Source organism: Hyperoodon ampullatus (assembly GCF_949752795.1).
Source record: "Hyperoodon ampullatus genome assembly, chromosome: 8".
Classification (NCBI taxonomy): domain Eukaryota; kingdom Metazoa; phylum Chordata; class Mammalia; order Artiodactyla; family Ziphiidae; genus Hyperoodon; species Hyperoodon ampullatus.
The window spans coordinates 23,080,487-23,102,479 of record NC_136921.1 but is presented as its reverse complement, the minus strand read 5'-3'; the positions used below and the strand labels follow the sequence as shown (position 1 = coordinate 23,102,479).

The 21,993-nt window shown below is 37.6% G+C and overlaps 1 protein-coding gene across 2 annotated transcripts in view; it reads right to left on the bottom strand.

The window, feature by feature from the left end:
* The window catches only part of ABCA12 (ATP binding cassette subfamily A member 12), a 180,935-nt gene that overhangs the window by 51,129 nt on the left and 107,813 nt on the right, over positions 1-21,993 (bottom strand). For both annotated transcript variants that reach the window (XM_079710645.1, XM_079710646.1), the window contains exons 20-23: positions 19,061-19,151; positions 16,733-16,912; positions 15,850-16,165; positions 12,992-13,106 (exon numbers count right to left, since the gene is read on the bottom strand). In XM_079710645.1, coding sequence (XP_079566771.1) covers positions 12,992-13,106; positions 15,850-16,165; positions 16,733-16,912; positions 19,061-19,151 — 702 coding nt within the window. The remainder of the gene's footprint in view (positions 1-12,991; positions 13,107-15,849; positions 16,166-16,732; positions 16,913-19,060; positions 19,152-21,993) is intronic.

Genomic DNA, 21,993 nt, shown 5'->3' with positions numbered 1-21,993 from the left:
ACATTCCCATCCTTAAAATCCCCAACAGTCTAGGTCAGGTTTGTCATCTTTGTTTTCCAAAAAGATGTCCATGAACCCAAAATGAACTCATGTATGTCAGGTAATCTATACCTCTCTCTCTCTCTCAGTTGATATTCTTTAATAACCCAGTGATATCCCTAGAGACCAAGGCATTCCACCAAGGTAGAAAAACAGACCAGCATGTTTGTGCATTAACTCAAAAGGATTCTGAAAGATCTGAAGTCCCTAGGACCTTGGGTGTCTTGAATTTGGTGACTTGAATTTGTACCTGGTTTCTAGTTTTAACAACTCTTGATTAATGTTAAGCTTATGAATGTAAATTCCATTTAAAAAAAGAACAAAAGAAATGTTCCACTAACAGCTTTATAATCCAGTATTTTTTCTGTAAAATGAAGGACTTTCAATGCCCTCCCCCTTTAAACCTAACTTGTCCAGGAAAAAAAAAAAGGGAACGTGCCAAATCTTTTGCTCTACAAGCAAAATTGTGAATTTTACTTTTTGCCTTTGCAACTTATTACATTTTGATAATTCTGCTGCTCCAGTTGTTACCATGGAAACAGCTACCTGACTGGCAAGAGTCTAAGCTGTGGGCCTTAAGCTAATCACCACTGTGGAAATCCTGTGACTTTTCCTCTTAACTTTGCCTTTTTCCTCACCCTCTTCTCTCCTACTACTTCTCTCCTCCCAGACCCTGCCACCCTTTGCAGTAAAGACTCAATCTATGTTTCCATAGGAATAAATGCGTGGGTCAAAGTAAAAAAATCAGCATGGAGTGAAGATTCACTATGGAAGGTTTTCTCCAATTGCTATGTATCTATCATTGAAAAGAAAACTATATTTTGGTGTGAAAAAGACCTCACAGATCTTATTTTAGCAATTCTTTCCCTGCACCCCACCCCATTTGAGAAATAACTGTGTCACGTTTGATGACTTCATTTCAGAGATATTCACCAATTTTTTGGTGACTTTCCGGTTATTTGTATTTTGACATTTTTACTGAGTATAATGCCTATTTGAATATAAATAAATGGGGAGTTACAGAACCCATATAACTACCCCAAAGCTGATATTCACCACCTAATTTCATGTGACCTATACAAAAAATATCCCCCCCCCCACAGCAATGTATGTCAGTAGGAGGCAAGTCACTATATTTTACAAGGTGGATATACAATATCAAGGACTCTATCAAGGACATGAAATACAGCTGACTTAATGTATAAATATGTTTTCCTTCCCTGACAATGGATAACTTCAGTATAAAGCATTTAAATATCTAGAAAATTCTCCATTCATAAGCCTTGTTAAAAAATAATTTAGCAAACCCAAAGACCAGGACTGAAGGTGTTGATCACTGTAATTTTGAAATTTTCAAGGCTCAAGATCAGATTTCTATTCCCAAGAGTTGGTAAAAGTTGGAGACTGATCATTGCTTTTTTTTTTTTTTGTGGTACGTGGGCCTCTCACTGTTGTGGCCTCTCCCGTTGCAGAGCACAGGCTCCAGACACGCAGGCTCAGTGGCCATGGCTCACGGGCCCAGCCGCTCTGCGGCATGTGGGATCTTCCTGGACCGGGGCACAAACCCACGTCCCCTGCATCAGCAGGCAGGCTCTCAACCACTGCACCACCAGGAAAGCCCCTGATCATTGCTTTTTATCAAAACAGATCAGGTTAGGTGCTTCCAAAAGTGTTTGCTACTTAACATTCTAGATCAAACTTCAGTGTTAACCTTCAGGATTTTATGCCATGAGAAGAACAGCTGTTATTCATAAAGAGAAAAGGCAATGAGACCATGTAACTCATCCATACATTATTCAGATTCACTGCCAACTTTGAGATAATCAACAAGACCAAACTTGCTAATGGAAGGTCACCCACAGAGAACGGCTGGCATTAGTGTCTCCTCAGGGTGACAGACTCAGGTGTTGGCTTTGTAATCAGAGTCACTTTTCTCAAGCCCCCCAAACCTGCCGGAGCAATTCATCAATATCTGATAACGTGTTACTCAGGAAAACCCCTCTGCACAGTGGTCAAAGTCTGTTCCAGTTCTTGGCAGAAAATAATGACAAGAAAAAGATTCTGTCAGATTGTGGATAAATGTGTCACATTCAAGAGAAGCTTATGCACAGGGATTGACATTAATGTTGTCAGGAAAAGAAATCATAAATATACATATATTTACTTGACAGCAATGTCTTCATTCAATTCAACAAGAATGTCAAGCACTGGTTGATAAGAAATAATAACATTTTATACCTCAAATTTTATATCCTATTATAGATATTTATGTTATTGTTTTTAGTTAAGATATAAAGGATATTGTGATAATTACTTGGATTATTCCAAATTCTCACTAGTAGGATGGATAGTGTGTACTAAGAAGACATAAAAAAGAATAAACTAGGCAGAAGGGGAGAGGCAGCATGACCAAAGGAGGGCCTCTGGGGTGTGGAGTTCTGGAGTTTGGAGGAAAACATATCCTCTTTCTCACAGAGCTGAGGTTGAGGAACAGTTGCCTGGCTGCATAGAGTGTAAAAGAGAACCTGGGTGGGAAGGTCTCCATGCCACTTACTGTGAAAAAAGTAGAGGCATAAAGAGGCTAAATAATTAGTCAAAAATGAAACAGCCAGGAGACCTTCATGATGGCAGAAGAGTAAGACGTGGAGATCACCTTCCTCCCCACAAATACATCAGAAATACATCTAAAGGTGGAACAACTCCTACAGAACACCTACTGAACGCTGGCAGAAGACCTCAGACCTCCCAAAAGGCAAGAAACTCCCCACATACCAGAGTAGGGCAAAAGAAAAAAGAAAAAACAGAGACAAAAGACTAGGGACGGGACCTGCACCAGTGGGAGGGAGCTGTGAAGGAGCAAAGGTTTACACACACTAGGAAACCCCTTCGCGGGCGGAGACTGCGGGTGGCGGAGGGGGAAAGCTTCGGAGCCGCGGAGAGCACAGCCACAGGGGTGCGGAGGGCAAAGCGGAGAGATTCCCGCACAAAGGATCGGTGCCGACCGGCACTCACCAGCCAGAGAGGCCTGTCTGCTCACCCGCCAAGGCAGACGGGGGCTGGGAGCTGAGGCTCCGGCTTCAGAGGTCAGATCCCAGGGAGAGGACTGGGGTTGGCTGCATGAACACAGCCTGAAGGGGGCTACTGCACCACAGCTAGCAGGGAAGGAGTCCAGGAAAAAGTATGGAACTGCCTAAGAGGCAAGAGACCATTGTTTCAGGGTGCACAAGGGAAGGGGATTCAGAGCACCGCCTAAACAAGCTCCAAAGACAGGCACAAGCCGTGGCTACCAGTGTGACACCAGAGACGGGCATGAGACGCTAAGGCTGCTGCTGCAGCCACCAAGAAGCCTGTGTGCGAGCACAGGTCACTATCCACACCTCCTTCCCGGGAGCCTGTGCAGCCCGCCACTGCCACAGTCCCGTGATCCAGGGACAACTTCCCCAGGAAAACACACGGTGCACCTCAGGCTGTCGCAACATCATGCCGGCCTCGGCCACCACAGACTTGCCCCACGTTCCGTACCCCTCCCTCCCCCCGGCCTGAGTGAGCCAGAGCCCCCTAATCAGCTGCTCCTTTAACAACGTCCTGTCTGGGCGGAAAAAGACGTCCTCAGGCGACCTACATGCAGATACGGGGCCAAATCCAACGCTGAAGCCAAGGAGCCTTGTGAACAAAGAAGAGAAAGGGAAATCTCTCCCAGCAGCCTCAGGAGCAGCGGATTAAATCTCCACAATCAACTTGATGTACCCTGTATCTGTGGAATACCTGAATAGACAACAAATCAGCCCAAAATTGAGGTGGTGGACTTCGGAGCAACGAGATATATATTTATTTCCTTTTTCTCTTTTTGTGAGTGTGTATGTGTATGCTTCTGTGTGTGATGTTGTCTGTATAGTTTTCTTTTACCATTTGTCCTAGGGTTCCATTTGTTTGTTTTTTTTTGTTTGTTTGTTTGCTTGTTTTGTTTTTGTTTTTAGTATAGTTTTTAGCACTTGTTATCATTGGTGGATTTGTTTTCTGGTTTGGGTGCTCTCTTCTTTCTTTTTTTAAATTTCTTTTTAATTTCTTTTATTTTTAATAATTATTTTTGATTTTAATAACTTTATTTTTCTTTCTTTCTCTCTCTCTCTCTCTCTCTCCCCCTCCCTCTCTCTCTCTCTCTCTCTCTCTCTCTCTTTCTTCCTTTCTTTCTCTTTTTCTCTCTTTTCTTCTGAGCCATGTGGCTGACACGGCCTCAGTGCTCCAGCTGAGTGTCAGGCCTGAGCCTCTGAGGTGAGAGAGCCGAGTTCAGGACATTCGTCCACCAGAGACCTCAAGCTCCATGTAATATCAAATGGTGAAAGCTCTCCCACAGATCTCCATCTCAATGCTAAGATCCAGTTCCAGTCAACGACCAGCAAACTACAGTGCTGGACACCTATGATAAACAACTAGCAAGACAGGAACACAGCCCCACCCATTAGCAGGGAGGCTTCCTAAAATCATAATAAGGTCACAGACACACCAAAACACACTAACGGATGCAGACCTGCCCACCAGAAAGACAAGATCTAGCCTCATCCACCATCACTAGTCCCCTCCACCAGGAAGCCTACACAACCAACTGAACCAACCTTAACCACTGGGGGCAGACACCAAAAACAACGGGAACTACGAACCTGCAACCTGAGAAAAGGAGACCGCAAACACAGTAAGTTAAGCAAAATGAGAAGACAGAGAACACACAGCAGATGAAGGAGCAAGGTAAAAACCCACCAGACCTAACAAATGAAGAGGAAATAGGCAGTCTACCTGAAAAAGAATTCAGAATAATGAGAGTAAAGATGACCCAAAATCTTGGAAATAGAATGGAGAAAATACAAGAAATGTTTAATGAGGATTTAGAAGAACTAAAGAGCAAACAAATAATGATGAACAACAAAATAAATGATACTGAAAATTCTCTAGAAGGAATCAATGCAGAATAACTGAGGCAGAAGAAAAGATAAGTGACCTGGAAGATAAAATAGCGGAAATAACTGCTGCAGAGCAGAATAAAGAAAAAAGAATGAAAAGAACAGAGGACAGTCTCAGAGACCTCTGGGACAACATTAAATGCACCAACATTCGAATTATAGGGGTCCCAGAAGAAAAGAAAAAGAAAGGGACTGAGAAAATAATTGAAGAGATTATAGTTGAAAACTTAACCTAATATGGGAAAGGAAATAGTCAATCAAGTTCAGGAAGTGCAGAGAGTCCCACACAGGATAAATCCAAGGAGAAACACGCCAAGACACATATTAATCAAACTATCAAAAGTTAAATACAGGGCTTCCCTGGTGGCACAGTGGTAGAGAGCCCGCCTGCTAATGCAGGGGATGCGGGTTTGTGCCCCGGTCTGGGAGGATCCCACATGCCGTGGAGCAGCTGGGCCTGTGAGCCATGGCTGCTGAGCCTGTGTGTCCGGAGCCTGTGCTCCGCAATGGGAGAGGTCACAACAGTGAGAGGCCTGCGCACCGCAAAAAAAAAAAAAGTTAAATGCAAAGAAAAAATATTAAAAGCAGCAAGGGAAAAGCGACAAATAACATACAAGGGAATCCCCATAAGGTTAACAGCTGATCTTTCAGCAGAAACTCTGCAAGCCAGAAGGGAGTGGCAGGACATATTTAAAGTGATGAAAGGGAAAAACGTACAACCAAGATTACAGTACCCAGCAGGGATATCATTCGGATTCAATGGAGAAACTAAAACCTTTACAGGGATATCAGCAGCAGGGATATCATTCAGATTCAATGGAGAAACTAAAACCTTTACGGACAACCAAAAGCTAAGAGAATTCAGCACCAGCAAACCACCTTTACAACAAATGCTAAAGGAACTTCTCTAGGCAAGATACACAAGAGAAGAAAAGGACCTACAACAACAAACCGAAAACAATTAAGAAAATGGTAATAGGAACATACATATCGATAATTACATTAAATGTAAATGGATTAAAGGCTCCAACCAAAAGACATAGATTGGATGAACGGATACAAAAACAAGACCCGTATATATGCTGCCTACAACAGACCCACTTCAGACCTAGGGACACATACAGACTGAAAGTGAGGGGATGGAAAAAGGTATTCCATGCAAATGGAAATCAAAAGAAAGATGGAGTAGCAATTCTCATATCAGACAAAAAAGACTTTAAAACAAAGACTACTACAAGAGACAAAGAAGCACACTACATAATGATCAAGGGATCAATCCAAGAAGAAGATATAACAATTGTAAATATTTATGCACCCAACATAGGAGCACCTCAATACGTAAGGCAAATGCTAACAGCCATAAGAGGGGAAATCGGCAGTAACACAATAATAGTGGGGGATTTTAACACCCCACTTTCACCAATGGTCAGATCATCCAAAATGAAAATAAATAAGGAAACACAAGCTTTAAATGATACATTAAAAATGATGGAATTAATTGATATTTATAGGACATTCCACCCAAAAACAACAGAATACACATTCTTTTCAAGTGCTCATGGAACATTCTCCAGTATAGATCATATCTTGGGTCACAAATCAAGCCTTGGTAAATTGAAGAAAACTGAAATCATATCAAGTATCTTTTCCGACCACAACAGTATGAGACTAGATATCAATTACAAAAAATAACCTGTAAAAAGTACAAACACATGGAGGCTAAACAATACACTACTTAATAACCAAAAGATGACTGAAGAAATCAAAGTGGAAATCAAAAAATTCATAGAAACAAATGACAATGAACACACGACAGCCCAAAACCTATGGGATGCAGCAAAAGCAGTTCTAAGAGGGAAGTTTATAGCAGTACAGTCCTACCTCAAGAAACAAGAAACATCTCAAATAAACAACCTAACCTTACACTTAAAGCAATTAGAGAAAGAAGAACAAAAATCTTCCAAAGTTAGCAGAAGGAAAGAAATCATAAAGATAAGATCAGAAATAAGTGAAAAATAAATGAAGGGAACAATAGCAAAGATCAATAAAACTAAAAGCTGGTTCTTTGAGAAGATAAACAAAATTGATAAACCTTTAGCCAGACTCATTAAGAAGGGAGAACACTCAAATCAACAGAATTAGAAATGAAAAAGGAGAAGTAACAACTGACACTGCAGAAATACAAAGGATCATGAGGGATTACTACAAGCAACTCTATGCTAATAAAATGGACAACCTGGAAGAAATTCTTAGAAAAGCAGAACCTTCTGAGACTGAACCAGGAAGAAATAGAAAATATAAACATACCAATCACAAGCACTGAAATTGAGACTGTGATTAATAACCTTCCAACAACCAAAGCCCAGGACCAAATGGCTTCACAGGAGAATTCTATCAAACATTTAGAGAAGAGCCAACACCTATCCTTCTCAAACTCTTCCAAAATATAGCAGAGGGAGGAACACTCCCAAACTCATTCTACGAGGCCACCATCACCCTGATACCAAAACCAGACAAAGATGTCACAAAGAAAGAAAACTACAGGCCAATATCACTGATGAACATAGATGCAAAAATCCTCAACCAAATACTAGCAAACAGAATCCAACAGCACATTAAAAGGACCATACACCATGATCAAATGGGGTTTAACCCAGGAATGCAAGGATTCTTTAATACACACAAATCAATCGATGTGACACACCATATTTACAAACTGAAGAATAAAAACCATATGATCATCTCAATAGATGCAGAAAAAGCTTTTGACAAAATTCAACACCCATTTATGATAAAAACCCTCCAGAAAGTAGGCATAGAGAGAACTTACCTAAACATAATAAAGGCCATATATGACAAACCCACAGCCAACATCATCCTCAATGGTGAAAAACTGAAACCATTTCAAGTAAGATCAGGAACAAGACAAGGTTGCCCACTCTCACCACTAGTATTGAACATAGTTTTGGAAGTTTTAGACACAGCAATCAGAGAAGAAACAGAAACAAAAGGAATCCAAATCGGAAAAGAATAAGTAAAGCTGTCACTGTTTGAAGATGATATGATACTATACATAGAGAATCCTAAAGACGCCACCAGAAAACTACTAGAGCTAATCAATGAATTTGGTAAAGTTGCAGGATACAAAATTAATGCACAGAAATCTCTTGCATACCTATACACTAATGATGAAAAATCTGAAAGAGAAATTAAGGAAACACTCGAATTTACCACTGCAACAGAAAGAATAAAATACCTAGGAATCAACCTACCTAAGGAGACAAAAGACCTGTATGCAGAAAACTATAAGACAGTGATGAAAGAAATTAAAAATGATACAAACAGATGGAGAGATATACCATGTGCCTGGACTGGAAGAATCAACATTGTGAAAATGACTATACTACGCAAAGCAACCTACAGATTCAATGCAAACCCTGTCTAACTACAATGGCATTTTTCACAGAACTAGAACAAAAAATTTCACAATTTGTATGGAAATACAAAAGACCCTGTATAGCTCAAGCAATCTTGAGAAGGAAAAACAGAGCTGGAGGAATCAGGCTCCCTGACTTCAGACTATACTACAAAGCTACAGTCATCAAGACAGCATGGTACTGGCACAAAAACAGAATTATAGATCAATGGAACAAGATAGAAAGCCCAGAGATAAACTTATGCATATAGGTCACCTTATCTTTGGGGCATAATGAATCTTAAAAGCTTTTGCACAGCAAAGGAAACCATAAGCAAGACGAAAAGACAGTGCCCAGAATGGGAGAAAATATTTGCAAATGAAGCAACTGACAAAGGATTAATCTCCAAAATTTACAAGCAGCTCATGCAGCTCAATATCAAAAAAAACAAACAACCCAATCCAAAAATGGGCAGAAGACCTAAATAGACATTTCTTCAAAGAAGATATATAGATTGCCAACAAATACATGAAAGGATGCTCAACATCATTAATTATTAGAGAAATGCAAATCAAAACTACAATGAGGTATCACCTCACACCTGTCAGAATGGCCATGATCAAAAAATCTACAAAAAATAAATGCTGGAGAGGGTGTGGAGAAAAGGGAACCTTCTTGCACTGTTGGTGGGAATGCAAATTGGTACAGCCACAGTGGAGAACAGTATGGAGGTTCCTTAAAAAACTAAAAATAGAACTACCATATGACCCAGGAATCCCACAAATGGGCATATACCCCGAGAAAACCATAATTCAAAAAGAGTCATGTACCACAATGTTCACTGCAGCTCTATTTACAATAGCCAGGATATGGAAGCAACCTAAGTGTCCATCGACACATGAATGGATAAAGAAGATGTGGCATATATATACAATGGAATATCACTCAGCCATGAAAAGAAATGAAATTGAGTTATTTGTAGTGAGTTGGATGGACCTAGAGTCTGTCATACAGAGTGAAGTAAGTCAGAAAGAGAAAAAGAAATACCGTATGCTAACACATATATATGGAATCTTAAAAAAATAAAAATGGTTATGAAGAATGTAGGGGCAGGACAAGAATAAAGATGCAGACGTAGAGAATGGACTTGAGGACATGGGGAGGGGGAAGGTTAAGCTGGGACAAAGTGAGAGAGTGGCATGGACTTATATATATTATCAAATGTAAAATAGATAGCTAGTGGGAAGCAGCTGCATTGCACGGGGAGATCAGCTCAGTGCCTTGTGACCACCTAGAGGGGTGGATAGGGACGGTGGGAGGGAGACGCAAGAGGTAGGGGATATGGGGATATATGTATACATACAGCTGATTCACTTTGTTATACAGCAGAAACTAACACAACATTGTAAAGCAATTATACTCCAATAAAGATGTTAAAAAAAGAATAAATTAGCATTCAAAAAAAAAGAAGACATAAAAAATTGCCTCAAGTGAAGCACCACAGGACTACAGACTCTTGCATAAGTTTTGGTAATCTGTCTGCTGACCACAGATATTTTAGGTTACCTGTCTGAACTGAGGGAGAGGACAACTCCAAAATTTTGTCTCCAAAGCAATATAAACCATCAAGTCCCCATAAATGACTTATATTAGAGCAAAGAGATGAAACTAACCACGAAACTGAGAACATAATGTGAAAAAAACCTCTTTGGTGTGATATAAAATCAGCTTTTGTACAGATTTAATATTTTAATTTTAAAAAGCAAGGAATGCAGAATAAAACTCAATTGCAAGACATTTTGAAATAGCTTATTTTTTTAACTACAGGCTTAATTTTATCAATAAACTTATTGGGCATTAGTATTTTGCTAAATTTCTTTAACAAGTTAAAGGAGTTTACTAGAATCATACCATAACAAGCTCAAAGGTGAATGGCTTCATTGAATTAGCAACTGACCTGGTTTCTCTGTCTAGCTGCGACAACAATTACAGAAGGAAAAATGTTTTGTTTGTTTGTTTACTTTTTTATTCAATTGGGAAAAGGAAGAAGAGAATGGGCAGCTTTAGATCTTAGTAAATATTAAAATGATAATATTAAAAAGTGCTCTTGAGTCACTGGTAACCTAAGAGTTTATCCACCATCATCTTCAATAGTCGTTAGGAGTCTAGGGTACTAAAATAAAATTGTGAGAGAGAAGGTAGCTATGACATGGAAAAGAATTGGTCAGAAGTCCAGACACTTCAGTTTTAGACCCAGATCTACCATTATCTAGCCCATAGTTTTCATCAAGTCACCTCTCACTTTCTGGGCTCAGCTTTTTCATCTTTAAAAAGGAGGAGGTTAGTTTAGAACTGTTGGCAGAGGAGGGAGGCTGAGCAGGGGCATTAGAAATATTCTACTCATTCCACACCAGCTTCCATCAACTCATCTCATGAATAGACCATATTCCTTTAAATTTAGGGCACTGCTAATTTTAAGATGTGTCATTATTTTACATGCCACCAAGAAAGAAAAATCACTGCCAAATAAATTATGACACCCTATCAAATACATCTCAATTTCAGAGGCTTTAAAATGTGAAAAAAAAATCATTCTTAGAATTGATAAAAAAATGAATAATCGAATACCTCTTCTGTTCTGGCAGTGAGAAAGTACATTCTGGAAATATAATGCTGAATGAAGTCTAGATGACAAGACTCAGAGAGTTTAAGGGACTGGGACCAAGTGAATATGAACTGGAAGACTCAAAGCCTTATTTTCTGCTTCCAAGTTCAGTGATCTTCCACTATGTAACTTTGACCCCCAAGACCAGCTAGTTAAATTTTGAAAGTAGATGCCTGCAAAATGAAGACACAAAGCTACCAAACAGAAACTGGTTCATTGCTAAAAATGTCTTTCATGTCTTCTATTGAGAAAAACTCTTTATTGTGCTTTGATGTTTTTTGATGACATCCATAGATGCATTCAGAGAGTACTATTTATTTATTTATTTATTTTTTGGCCGTGCCATGCAGCGTGTAGAATCTTAGTTCCCCGACCAGGGATTGAACCCGCTCCCCCCTGCATTGGAAGTGCAGAGCCCTAACCACTGGACCACCAGGGAATCCCCCAGAGAGTACTATTTTCAAACCAAAATAATACAGAATGCATGTATTTTACATATACGTATATAATATATACATAATAGACATATCACAACACATATATACACACGCACGTGCTTATATTTACTTATATTTTTAAGGTAGATTACTTATTGTGCTGTAGAAAAGAACTCAGTTTCTATCACAGTTTTCTATTTCAAAGTTTTCCTTTAATTTGTAAAGATTCACTTCTGAGTACCAGGAACCTGACAGAGAAATATAAGGTAGGAGCTTGCAACCAAAGTTATGGTCCAGGGCATGGATTCGAGTTTCTAAATTGGGGTTAAGAAAACATTGTACACAGTCCTGGAAACAATGGGGCTCAAACCAGTTGATGAGACTTCTACCAAATTATAACTGAAATATAAAAATTCAGCTGAAGATCACCAAGAATTCAAATAGGAAAGGTAAAAAGTGTGGGTTCAAACTCTAGGACAGCCCTGGAAGTCTGATGTTGAGCTGAGAAAAACATAAAGCAGTAATTTGTACTTTGTAAGGAGAAATAATCAATTGCCTAAAAGCACTGGCAAAGTAAGTCTGAAAAGTACAATTGGGCTAACAGGTTACTCTAACCTCATTGTTTCAGATTGTCAGCCAGGCCTGCAATAATTATTGTCCCTCAGTTTTGAAATGTTTCCGCTATCTTGTCACTTCATGAGTGAATGTAAAGAATGGGCTCATTAAAGGATTAGCTGATAAAATTATTTCTACTCTAATACAATAAAAAATCACACAATGCTTTTTCATAAATTCTAAAAAGAAGTGAGATATTTTGGATTTGGGGATAATGATGAAGAATATGCTCAAGAAGAGATCATGCTTTACATCCCAGGTCCTGTCTTTCATCATCATATTATTAACCTAATCAGTAGCATAACATGAAATTCTTAGTCTCTATAAATCACAAGTCAGTGAAAGAGAACTGAAGGAGACAAGGTATACTGGAAAGACAATTTGCTTCTTGAGAGCTGAAACAAGCCATATGTCTCTGTCCACGTCCAAATCTGTATCTATCTATATCAACATCTATGTCTATATCTATATAACTATATCTTCATTTAGACTCATTTAGTTACTATGCCAACAATTTTCCTGCCTTAATAGTTATTATTGTTATTTAAAATTCTTTTGTTAAATCCTAAGTCTTACAGGTAACTTCTTGGGCAAAAATTACTGTTAGGATCATAAATTGTACTCAGATTTTATTCAGAATTATTCAGATTTCGTTTTTCAGAAGCATTTATAAAATAACTTCTACACAACTTTTTGAGAAGACAAAATATTGCCGTACCAGCTGCCTTAATGTTTCATAATACATTTTTCCATCTAATTCACCAGGTATGGGTCAGGCTTTCTGAGTTTGCATAGGTATGACGAAAATCATGGTAATTAATTATATCCATGTACAACTTATTTAATAAGAGATTCTCAACATACCTCATGAAGTCGGAGGTCTTTCTCATAAACAAGTTTTTTTACAAATGCAGCTATAAATATAACCCAGGCAACCATGAGCACGATTGGAAGGGAATAAGAGACACTGGTTAGGAAGCTGTAAGGAAAAACAAAAACAAAAAAACAAAAATCCAGTGACCAAAATGAATGTCACACTTGCATATTTTAATATATAAAGAACACACTCCCTCCTACATTGAAATTATACTCCTGCTCTGAAATTGAGACTAATTATTATTATGACTCTTTCATTTATGAAGTGTGAAGCTGACTTAACAGTAAGTGCATGATTTTCTTGCCGTACTGCTGCAAGAGTAAAACAGTTCTGGATTGTTAGATAAAATTGCTAAATTGTTTAAAGGGTGTTTGTGTATGTCCTGTTCAGGAAAATAATTATTATACAGATATAATTACAAGGCTCTAAGCCCTTCTGTCTAAACTAAATTCTTATCTAAAAGGCAGATTTAAAATTAGATGATGATTGGTTTACCTAGCTAAAAGATATATCTTCTCAAATTACTGTATTTATCTACTCTTTGGAAGCTCATAGTTATTATTAAACCAAATTTCCCAAAATGAAATAGAATGAAACTCAAAATCATTTGACTTAAAATGCAAAGAACTTGGATTCCTCAAAATAATGCTCTAGGGGATGTTTCATAAACAGTATAGAAATGTTTTTTCTGGTAACTAGAGGGTTGCTGGAAGACTTCATTGGGCCCTAAATATACTCCTGAATGGCTGGCCCATAGTACATGAATGTTCAAATGCAGTGTTTCTGAAAGTTGAGCATGCATCGAAATCACCTGAAGGGCTTTTTAAAACAGATTCTGGGCGCTACCCATGAGCTTCTGATTTATTATATCTGAGATGGGGTTTGGAATTTGCATTTTAAACAATTTCCCAGGTGATGCTGATGCCGCTGGTCTGGAGACCACACTCTAAGAACCATGATTCTGACATTAGCTGCCAACTATGGGCTAAGGCAAAGGAGTAGTTTTCAATGAGAGAATCTCTAAATTGATCTGTTTTACATATTAGGCTCCACTGAAACTTTCACTTGCAGAAATGTCCCAAGGCCATTTTCTTTTTAATCTATAAGGCCAAGGAATTACCTTCAAGTTCCCCATGAAAGATGCAAATATTCATGGAACATGACATCACCAGCATTCATTTTCACTTTAGAATCAGAAGTGTATCACCAACAGAGATATGAAGGATTTTTTAGTGGGGGAGAAGTGAGGGTTGGGGCCAAATCCATTTTTTTTGGTTCCTGGGAAACTGGCAAGGGGGAAGCACTTAAAGAATATTTGTTGAATGAATTTTCTCTTGGATCGGGTCCAGCCTTGATGCTGTTTCTGGCCCTGGAATTAGGCAAAGGCCTTCATTCATTAATAACAAATCCCCGCTAATGTTTCTTCCAAGTGACTGTGTATTTTAGGTTTGGTATAGTATGAAAGAGAAAATTCTGGTATTGTAATTAATGGACCAATGCAGTACCAGCTATTCAACTTCAGGCGATTTACTTGGATTTCAATTTTTTCATCTGGAAAGCGTGGCTGATAATATCTGCTCTCACTTTATGAGGTTGTTTGGTGCAACAAATGAAATAATATATGTGAAAGCACTTTGTATGCAACAAAGAGTTTATATGGGTACATTAAGGCATTATGTTCATACTCCCATGAAGAATGCAGAGTACAGTTACTTTACTCTTAAAAGAAACATCCAGGTAACTACCATCCTAGGTACTAAAATTTACAAGGGGAAGAAAGTCAGAAGGAAAATAGACGAGAATTTTCATTTAATTGAAACCACAGGTCTTTACTATTCATGCAAGCCATTTCAGTTCACACATGGTTTAGGCAACAAGGTCCTGACTGGCTTCTACAATAAGTAGGTAACCTTGACAACCTGCTGACAGAATCATCACCTGTCTTCTCGTATCACTGCTGCACAAACAGCTACATAACCTCATCTCTATAGCTCTTGAAGCAGTCAAAGGAGACAGAAGCATTGAAAGAAACAGAAAAAAAAAATCCAGACCCATCTCAATTGTATATAAACTGCAATAACTGGGCTGAATAATAAGCACAATTCATTTAAAGTAATATTCAGCCTCAAGCTTTTGTGTAGAATGAGCTTGAAAAACTTAGCCAACCACCCTTATCTTCTTACTGTGGTCGGAGTGGAAGAACCATTCAGTGTTACCCTACTGGAAAATTTATTGAATATTCAAATTCAATTGTCTAAAAGCATGATCTTTACATTTTTTGTTCATTTAGCAAAACGATTTTAGATAAAGATTCCTACCAAGTGGACTGAGAATACATAAAATAGTTTCAGATAGCACAATATTTATCTTAGAGAGTTGATCAATAATGTTCTATTAATTTTTTTCTGTAAAACTGACCTTACATTCACATATTTCTAATTAAAATTGAGAGTTGGAAGGGATTTTAAGATTGTTTTGTTTAACATCCTTATTTGATTAGAGAAAAGTAAAACCAGTTGAGAGTGGGTAACATCAAAATCATGCAGCGATGCACTCAAGTCTGGAGTCCAACTCTCTTAATTTGGGGGCCAAAATACTTGGAAGGCTAAGGATTATATTAAAGAAAACATGGATCATTTAGTAGAACTTTAGCACCATTTGGGTAGCGATGGGCAGTTATAGTGAGCTGTGCCCTATATTGTGGATCTTTTCCTTGAAACAAGCATTTGACAAAGGTTTGGTGAATGTTATTCCTTTCAATGTGACACATGTGAATGAATGAAAAGAAATGAATTCTAAAAAAAGGGGTTGATTATTTAAAATGCCTGGAAGTGCATGGACTTACTTGTCTTTCATGTAGCAGGGATAAGGAATTGCTTGGACCTGGACTGCTATTTCCTGGGAGTTCCTTCCAGTCTGCAATTCAATGACTGCTCTTTCAATACTATCCTGTAAGTAAACAAAAGCCCTGCCATAGATCTGGTTGTTTGACTGAGAATTGTGTGGCCCTGGGGCCCATATCTTGTTTCTTATGCTTCTTGTGGTCTGTGAGGTCTTGAGACTCATGCGGATGGTATATTTTACAACAGGAGGAAGAGAGACGTTTTCAGAGTCATAGGTTCTGTGCTGGCTGCTATTAGAAGGAAGCTTAAAAATAACACCTAAAAATAAAATGGCAACAACATCAGAAGGTTATTTTATGGTTGACATTATTCATTGTTTGGAGGGTACACATAGGGGGCAGCCAAACAGGCAACTGACTTAGTAATGTGACAGTAAGGTCAGACTTCTAATTTACAGAAAAGATGGCTAACTGAAAGTGACAACCTCAGAGGCTCAAAGCAGGAGTTTGAGAAGATAATCACAAACTAAGTGGCCAGATTAAATATATCACTCTAAACCACTTACTGAAATTAAACACACACACACACACACAAATGAATAATCTTGACTGATTATGAGGATGGACTCAACTTCATCTTGTAACTATGTAATCCTTTACAGTTTTAATTTTAACCATACCAACAAAATTACACATATTGAAGGCTCCTCAACCAATACGGTTGGTTGCCTACATGAAAGGTTCTCATTTCTAAGGACATCAGAGGGGACAGTGTCCTCCCTCCACCCCCAACTACTTTTCTGAGTTCTGGATGAAAGAAGTGAGGGAAGAATTTGGCCAATTTTAGTACAGAGAGAAGCTCAAATTCTAGTAGAATAACACTTACTTCCAAAGAGTTCATTGCTTTTGTAGAGTCTTTTAGCCTCTCTTTCCATTTCATCTATGCTTTTTGCTGCCTGAATACGGTCATATAATACACAGGAGGAAATATTTACTGTCAGGGAAGACAGTGTGTTAAGATGATCAATGAGGTCAATGCCTTTCTCTAATTTTAGCCTTAGAATATCTAAAGAAGAAAAAAAAAAACAGACACAAAGCATATTATAATGTTGTGTTATAATGTTGTTTCTAGTAGTAACAGGACAAAATACTGATTTTTTGGTAAGTAGTAAACCTTAAACTAGATTATAAATAATAAGAACTTGTAGAATTTACTCTAAAAATATCTAGTACTCTGTATCTGGGAAAATGTAGCTAGCTGTGCAAATGTTCACTGAGGAGAATGTTGAACTAGTTACAGACACAGTAAACCCAAGTACAAAGAATGGAACAAACTAATTCAGAAGTATATTCTGCTACAATTTAATTAACCAAAGACTAAAGGTGAATAATTTTTAAAAATCTATCTGCAATAGTTAGGAAGAAAACTATAAACTTGAGGTGAAGCATTTGAATAAACAGAAATGCTTGCTTTGTTCAGGGAATGCAGATGTAAGAATTTAGGCAAGGAAAGTCTATGCAGAGTGTGTAGAACAAATAAATGACATCATTCAGTCAGTTGTGATACAGAATCATTTCTCAGGTGACAATCTATGCCACATAGTTACAACTTTCTAATACTGTTTGACTTAAAACTTTATGTGAGCTATCTCTATTCATATCTGTATTAATCTAGATAAAATGATCAAGATTTTTTTTTCAGGTAATTACTCTGGAAGAAAGAGGATTTAATTGCTCTTCAATTTCATGATTCCTTATGAGGAAATCAACTGAGACAAAGGGTAAATGTAAAATTTCAAGTTAATAAATCACTTGGCCAATTAAATTTTCACTGACTTGATCATCATGAATACTGAGAAGGCTGTGATATCATAAATCCCTCTTCACAGAACCCAAATATGTCTCTACAATGGTCCAACAGAAGACTAAATTTCTCACAGAGGGCAACTTCTTAAATGCACCTCTCATTAGAATTTAAAATGACATGTTTTGCTTCATATAGACATTGGTGGGGGAGGGGTAAAATTGTGGTTGAACAGTGGCCTCCAGCGGCCATTGGAAATCAATACAACAGCAAAGGGTTCTTCAGAAATGCTGGTAGATAGAGCTATGAAGAGTCAGTGCTCCCCAAATCCAAACTATAAAACCTCTTTGATACTAAGTTAAATATACAATTACACAGACAGTAAGTCTCACTGCTGTAGTCATTTTAACCTTCTTTTAAATTCTAAAACTCATCTCCTATATCTAAAGTTAGAAATAAAAAAAAAACTACATAGGAAATTTGTAGTTTATCCCTGATATTTTGATCAAATGTTTCCTTACCAAATGATAATTTTAGAGAATCACTAACATCTTTCTTTAATCAAACAGGGTTGACTATCATAAAGTACATAAAATTATACAGAATATAAATGTAGGCATAATTCCTCTCCACTGGTTTACAACCTAAATCACATAAGTCCCAGTAGCACTAGGGAGGAGGAGGGGCATTTGCTCTACTGTGGTCAAATTCTGATGCTTTCATTCCCTTCCTCTTACCCATGGTTGCATAGCAACAGGGAATCAGACACAGACTGAATTAGACATCTTGCATCCCTTATGTTGAAGGTGGGGTGGCAGAGGGAATGCATAAGTTCAGACAGCTTTCTTTGATCCTCTTCTGCCTGTTCCTTTTAAATGATCATGAGAGGAGGAGCCGACCTTGAATAGTGATTTAGGTTTATTTTCGTTTGAGTCTCTGCATTGCTTTTGTTTTGTTTTTGCTAACTCTATAACTTCTTCTGGTTACATTCTGAGTTAGTCAAAGTGATACTAAGGCCAGTGGAGATAAAATTATAAATGTAGCCAGAAATAAACCATTTCATCTTCTTTTGTCCTTAAAGACTTGCTTTTCATCAAGTTACCCCAAAAAAGTGTCCTCCTGTAGCAACCTACCTGTGATTGAAGGACAAGCTGCATTTACACGGAATATATTGCATTATAATTATTGAAACTAACTACAGGCACTAGGTATCAAAATAATCATTACTACTTGTAACTATACAACTAACTAGGAAGAAGATGGATAGATATATCCAGGATTTTACTTTTCTTAGGATAACTAGATAGGAACCAAATACAGAAGAAAAGGAAAAGAAGATCTTATATGGCACAATGCTTTTCACATTTCTGACATGACAAGTAAATAAAAGTTTTGTGAATCTGGACTCACCGAGTTCATCCATCTGTTTCAAGAGTTCAACAGCATCAAGTCCCACGGAGAATTTTACAAAAACTTGCACAAAGGGGTTTCTTAGAGTATTCTAACAATATAGGGAATCAGTTTCAATACAAAAAGAAAACATGTTTAATCATTGTCTCTCTAATAACACCACAGTGAAATGAGGTACCACTACTGGGCATTTTTTTTTTTTTTTTTTTTTTTCGGTATGCGGGCCTCTCACTGTTGTGGCCTCTCCCGTTGCGGAGCACAGGCTCTGGATGCGCAGGCTCAGCAGCCATGGCTCACGGGCCCAGCCGCTCCGCGGCATATGGGATCCTCCCGGACCGGGGCACGAACCCGTATCCCCTGCATCGGCAGGCGGACTCTCAACCACTGCGCCACCAGGGAGGCCCCACTACTGGGCATTTTTAATGCACCATTTTGCAAAGGCTCCCAACTGATTTGTATTCTAGTCCTACTACTTCCTAGCTCAGAGGCTTTCAGCAAGCACTCAGCCTTTTCCAGCTTCAGGTTACTTTTCTGTAAAGTGGTATCTAATCAGATTAGTCAAATGTAAATTATTATGGTATTGTTTTATACTGTAATAAGTGCAGCTTTGTGAACATGGAAAAATAAACTGATGATAAAACTTTACATGGAGTAACTCATGGAAAGACTGAAAATTTAAAAAAAAATAGTGCTTTAAAAATATAAAGGCTTTTGTAGCTATCTTGCAAATTAGGAGACATAAATTCTACCACTGTAGTTGTCTACTAGGTAATACTTATTGAAATTTTACTAAGTGCTGGGCACTGTCTAATAGAGTTTACCTTACCTTGATTTTCTCACTTAGTTTTCAATAATACCTAGAGGTAAGTACTATTATTATCCCCAGTTAATAGAGGACAAGGCTAGGGCCCAAGAAGCTATGTAAATTTCCCTAAGGATGTACAATTAATAAGGGTTGAAAGGAAAGTTGAAGAGAGAGACTTCAGCTTGATTAAAGAAATGTTTATTCATCTTGTGTGTAAATTTATGGCCTAATTTTTATGTGACCTAGGCTTAAGTTGTTTTCCCTTTAGAGGACAGCTCAGAACTACTTATTATTCTGTCCTTCTACCAATATCTTGTTTTGTTATCATGGAGATAAATGATTAAGAATAATATGTATTAATAGAGCATATATATAATAGAATTAATTTGCTAAATCTATAGTTGCTGAGGAGTCTAAGAGTAATTGGTAGCATGAAGACAGATGGCTATCATGCAGCTATACACTATGATAACCCAAGTTCTTTAAAATCTAACTATTTACCAGGAATTAATTTGCACATTGTAGAAAATCTGAATCAGAACGTTACTAATAAGGAAAGCACTGTGTTAGTTGCAATTCAGAGACAATCCATCAAACTCTATTTCCATTCTCTTATCATTCCTGTTACAATCAATCCTGTCTATCTATAATATATAATATTATTTTCAAATGCTTCCACAATATGATCTTCACAAGTCTGTGAAGTGGTTATCAATGGACCCATTTTAGAGTTTCATAAACTGTAGCAAGTATTTTAAGTCATTTGCCTAAGAGTTCACAATGGCAAAGCCAGGTCATGTGCTAAAAGCTTGAAGCTTCAAATTCTGTACACATTTTCAGAAATAAGTTTTCCTCAATAATTGAGAACAAGAACTTATTTTGGTCTAGAACAAAATAAAGATACTCCCATTAGATGATGATCCCTTTATGGACATGGTCATAGCGTTTCTTCTTAGCAAATTACTGTACTTTGGAACTGTTATGCACAGATAATGTCCTTTCTTAATTCACTGCTTTAGCCAACAAAACTTTCCTTAATGAAATAATATGTGTAGAATTTTTATCTGTTCACAGAAAAAAAGTTTTAGGAGAAAAGAGCAATTTTCTACTGAGGAAAACACATGTGTCAAAAGTACCGTCCATGTAGCCTTTGTTATCTGAGATTCACTAAAAAAGGCCACTTAAAATAGCCATTTGTGATTACCAGAGGTAGGGGGTGGAGAGATGGGGAATTGGATAAAGGTGGTCAAAAGGTAGAAACTTCCAGTTATAAGATAAACATGTCCTAGGGATGTAATCTACAACATGATAACTATAGTTAACACTGCTGTATGACATATAGGAAAGCTGTTAAGAGAGTACAGCCTGAGAGTTTTCATCACAAGGAGAAAAATTTTTTTTTCCTTTTTTTAAAAAAATTGTATCTATATGAGATGATGGATGTTAACTAAACCTGCTATGGTCATCATTTCATAATATGTATATATCAAACCATCATGCTATATACCTTAAACTTATGCAGTGATGTATGTTAATTATTTCTCAGTAAAACTGGGGCGGGGGGGACTGAGATTTAATCAAGATAGTAATGTGCTCAAGATCAGAGAAGAGTAGAATATTAAAATAAATGGACATGCTTAATATTAGAACTAAATTTAATAGTAAATTGTGGAGAAGATGTTTGATGAAAAGTTTATTTTGTATTAATTGTGTTAAATATCTATTTTAGAAATTAATTTTATCATTTATAACAAAATTCAGGTTGTAATTGTAACTATGCACTAATTGATAGTCAAAACAAAGACTGAGTAAAGCATCTTTTGTGTATAACTTTTCTAACAGAGTTGTAAGACACAAATTCTTTGTTCTATGTTTAACTTCTTGAGCATGATTATAAAGAAGGGCACTTTTGTTGCTGCAAACATCTTCTAGGGCTCCATCAATTTTCCAAGGGCCTCTCTCAAGTCTTTGAATACACAAGCCATACTCTCTTGAAGTTCCTAAGTTGTCATCATTCCTGAAAATTTTCTCTTCTCCTATTGATAATGGGTCTAACTCTACTGCTTGATGTTTAGCTGCCAATAGCTCTCTTTGTGATTGGAACATTTCCCCACACTACTTGCATCCT